Here is a 2,607-nt window from a genome sequence, read left to right on the forward strand (position 1 = left end):
AGTTGGTGCTTTGCAGGGCCAGGGGCCTTTGAAGGTCTAAGGTCCTGCTTGGCTCTTGCTCTGCATCTGGACAGACCTGTCGCGCTAGAAGCCATCTGATGACAAGTGTGTGTGCGCACTCGTGTGCGTGGCTGTGAACTGGAATGTGTCCCTGTGTGAGTGTCTGTGCCGGTCTGTGCAGGATGACATGGGCAACAGTGTCTTCTCCAGGACCCATGTCTGTCTCTACAGATGAGTGGAGGGCCAGACCCACAAGGTCATGGATTTCTGTCCTTTGCTTCCCCAGTTCATTCCGTGTCCCGCGCCCTGGGTGTGCCCTTATTTCCCACTATCTACTGCTGCCTCCGAGCCACGAGGCCCTGGATGTCATGAAACATGTGTCTCCAGGACTCATGTCCCCATTTTCTCTGCTACACTTTTCTAACTTGTGAGGACCTGGCTGCTGGGCTGCTCACAGGACGGGCTCTCCATGCCTCCAAGGCAGTGTCTAGGAGGTGGAGCAGACAGCTCAGAGTGGCCCTTTTCTCTGCCCTCTTGTCCCAGGCTTGGAGAAATGGATGATGGGCTAAGGGGCTGGGTAGATGGGCCCTGCTTCCTGGGCATAGGAAAATCTGCAGCGCAGGCTCTTCTGCCTCCACCTCCCCTCTGCTTGCTCCCCAGATGGCTGCTGCACGCTGCTGCCTCTCCCTGCTGCTCCTGTCCACCTGTGTGGCTCTGTTGCTGCAGCCACTGCTGGGTGCCCGGGGAGCCCCGCTGGAGCCATTGTACCCAGGGGGCAATGCCACGCCAGAGCAGATGGCCCAGTATGCAGCTGAGCTCCACAGATACATCAACATGCTGACCAAGCCTAGGCATGTGCCATGGACAGGGAGAGAGACCCCAGCCCCTGGGACCCTGGGCTCACTCCACTTTCCTGGCCACACCTTATCCCCAGCCCAAGCCCCATCTCCAGCCCCAGCCCCTTCCAGGCCACTCTTGGGGAAACAGAGCTTCTGTGCTGACCAGGCCTGGGCCCATGTGCCCTGGGCAAGTGGGTGCCTACCGGTGGATATGAAACAGGTGGGCTGGCACCTGGGCACAGGGGTTCCATGTATAGGGAAAGAGACAAAGAGGACATGCTGGCCTTCTCAGAGTGGGGTCCTCCCATGCTGCTGCCTTCAGGTGAGTTTGACTCCCTGCCCCGTCTGTCCAGCTCCCTGGGGCTGAAATGGGGATGGTGGGACTGAATTAGGGCTTAAAAAGGTGTGGTGGGGGGTGGAAGAGGGAGAACAGGAGCCCAGGGCTGGCCTAAGGCCTCCTGACGGCACAAGGCCTGCCCCGCACACTGCCATGTTCCACCCTGTCCTCACAGGGAGCTCAGCCTGCTGGAACTGTAACGCTACCTCCTGCCTCCTACCACTCCATGGGCAGTGCCAGCCCAGCTCTCCCCTCCGCACTGTTGGCTCTGGCCGAAACTGGCTCCTTGTTCCCGCACAGGCTCAATAAAGCAAGTCAAAGCCACAGTCTATCCCTGTGTCTTTGTGGACTCCTGGTGCAGGGCAGCAGGAAGAGCTAAATGCATGGAGAGAAAGGGGAGGGCAGGGCAGAGGCAATGGGGAAAGCAGGCTGTGCTTGTAAATCATCCAGAATGTCCATCAGTCACTCAGCTCATCCTCTCCACTTCACAGAGGGACAAGTTGTGACCAGAGGAAGGCAGGGACTCCTTTATGGTCATTCGGCAACCTGTGAAGTGGCAGTCTTGAGCTTGACTCTTCCCAGTTCAGCACCTGTAGACCCTCCCAACTCAGCCCCATGACAACCCTGCCCCAAGTGCACCAGTGCTTTCCTGTGGCTGAGGCAGCAGGAGCACCAAAATGTGATATGAAAGCATCCTTGGCATGGGGGTAGGGGATCAGCCCAGCACAGAGGCACAATTCTGGTGCTATGGCAGTCATGGCTGCATCTAGGGGCCTGAGCTGCTGTCCAGAAATTTGGAGAGAATGGGCTGTCCAGAGAGGTAGCGAAATCCTGGGCACAGGAGGTATTCAAGCTGCTGTGGAAGGGGAGGAGGCTAGATTAGCTGAGAGTTCCAGCCATTGCCATGAGTCCAATCTGTGGATTCCACACTCCAGCTCTGGGAGGGCGAGGACATGGATCCTGCCTCAGGGAGGACTGCTCGGAGTCCCAGTGCACCTGTCTTCCTGGCCCTTCTCAGGCATCCTGAATAGGTGGGGACAGAGCACACGTGCATGCGTGTGTGTGCGTGTGTGTACACGGGAGAAGTGAGGGAACTAGAATGTGTCTGGTTCCTAGAATGGCTTCTCCTGCCTCCCCTACACACTTGGCCTGAAGGGATGGGGTTATGCGTTTGGAGGATGAGGCATCCACTTTCCTGGGCTCAGCACCTTGCACAGATCCCATGGAAATGACACCACAATTGTGTTTCCCCTCAAGTCCTGACTCAATCTGGTGTGTGCAAATGACCTGGAAGTAGAACCAGGTCCTAAAAGACAAAGAGCTTTAAGAGGATGCAGCTGCTTGGCTCAAATTGATTTTTTGTTTGTCTTTGGAGACAGGGTGTTGTTCTGTCACCCAGGTTGGAGTGCAGTGACATGAGCACAGCTCACC

At 57.0% G+C, this 2,607-nt stretch overlaps 1 protein-coding gene across 1 annotated transcript; it reads left to right on the forward strand.

The window, feature by feature from the left end:
• The first annotated feature begins 660 nt into the window (after positions 1-660).
• On the forward strand, positions 661-1,555 carry LOC112609238. Its single transcript, XM_025361758.1, has 2 exons — positions 661-1,161; positions 1,352-1,555. Exons 1-2 carry the CDS (start codon positions 661-663, stop codon positions 1,553-1,555), a joined length of 705 nt encoding a protein of 234 aa, XP_025217543.1.
• Positions 1,556-2,607: the final 1,052 nt, after the last annotated feature.

Source organism: Theropithecus gelada, chromosome 16 (genome assembly GCF_003255815.1).
Source record: "Theropithecus gelada isolate Dixy chromosome 16, Tgel_1.0, whole genome shotgun sequence".
Taxonomy (NCBI): Eukaryota; Metazoa; Chordata; class Mammalia; order Primates; family Cercopithecidae; genus Theropithecus; species Theropithecus gelada.

Bases quoted from the DNA above. Each gene is read 5' to 3' on its own strand.
- LOC112609238 (XM_025361758.1), top strand. From the start codon at position 661: ATGGCTGCTGCACGCTGCTGCCTCTCCCTGCTGCTCCTGTCCACCTGT. The intron at 1,162-1,351 runs GTGAGTTTGACT...CTGTCCTCACAG, and splicing joins TCCCATGCTGCTGCCTTCAG to GGAGCTCAGCCTGCTGGAAC.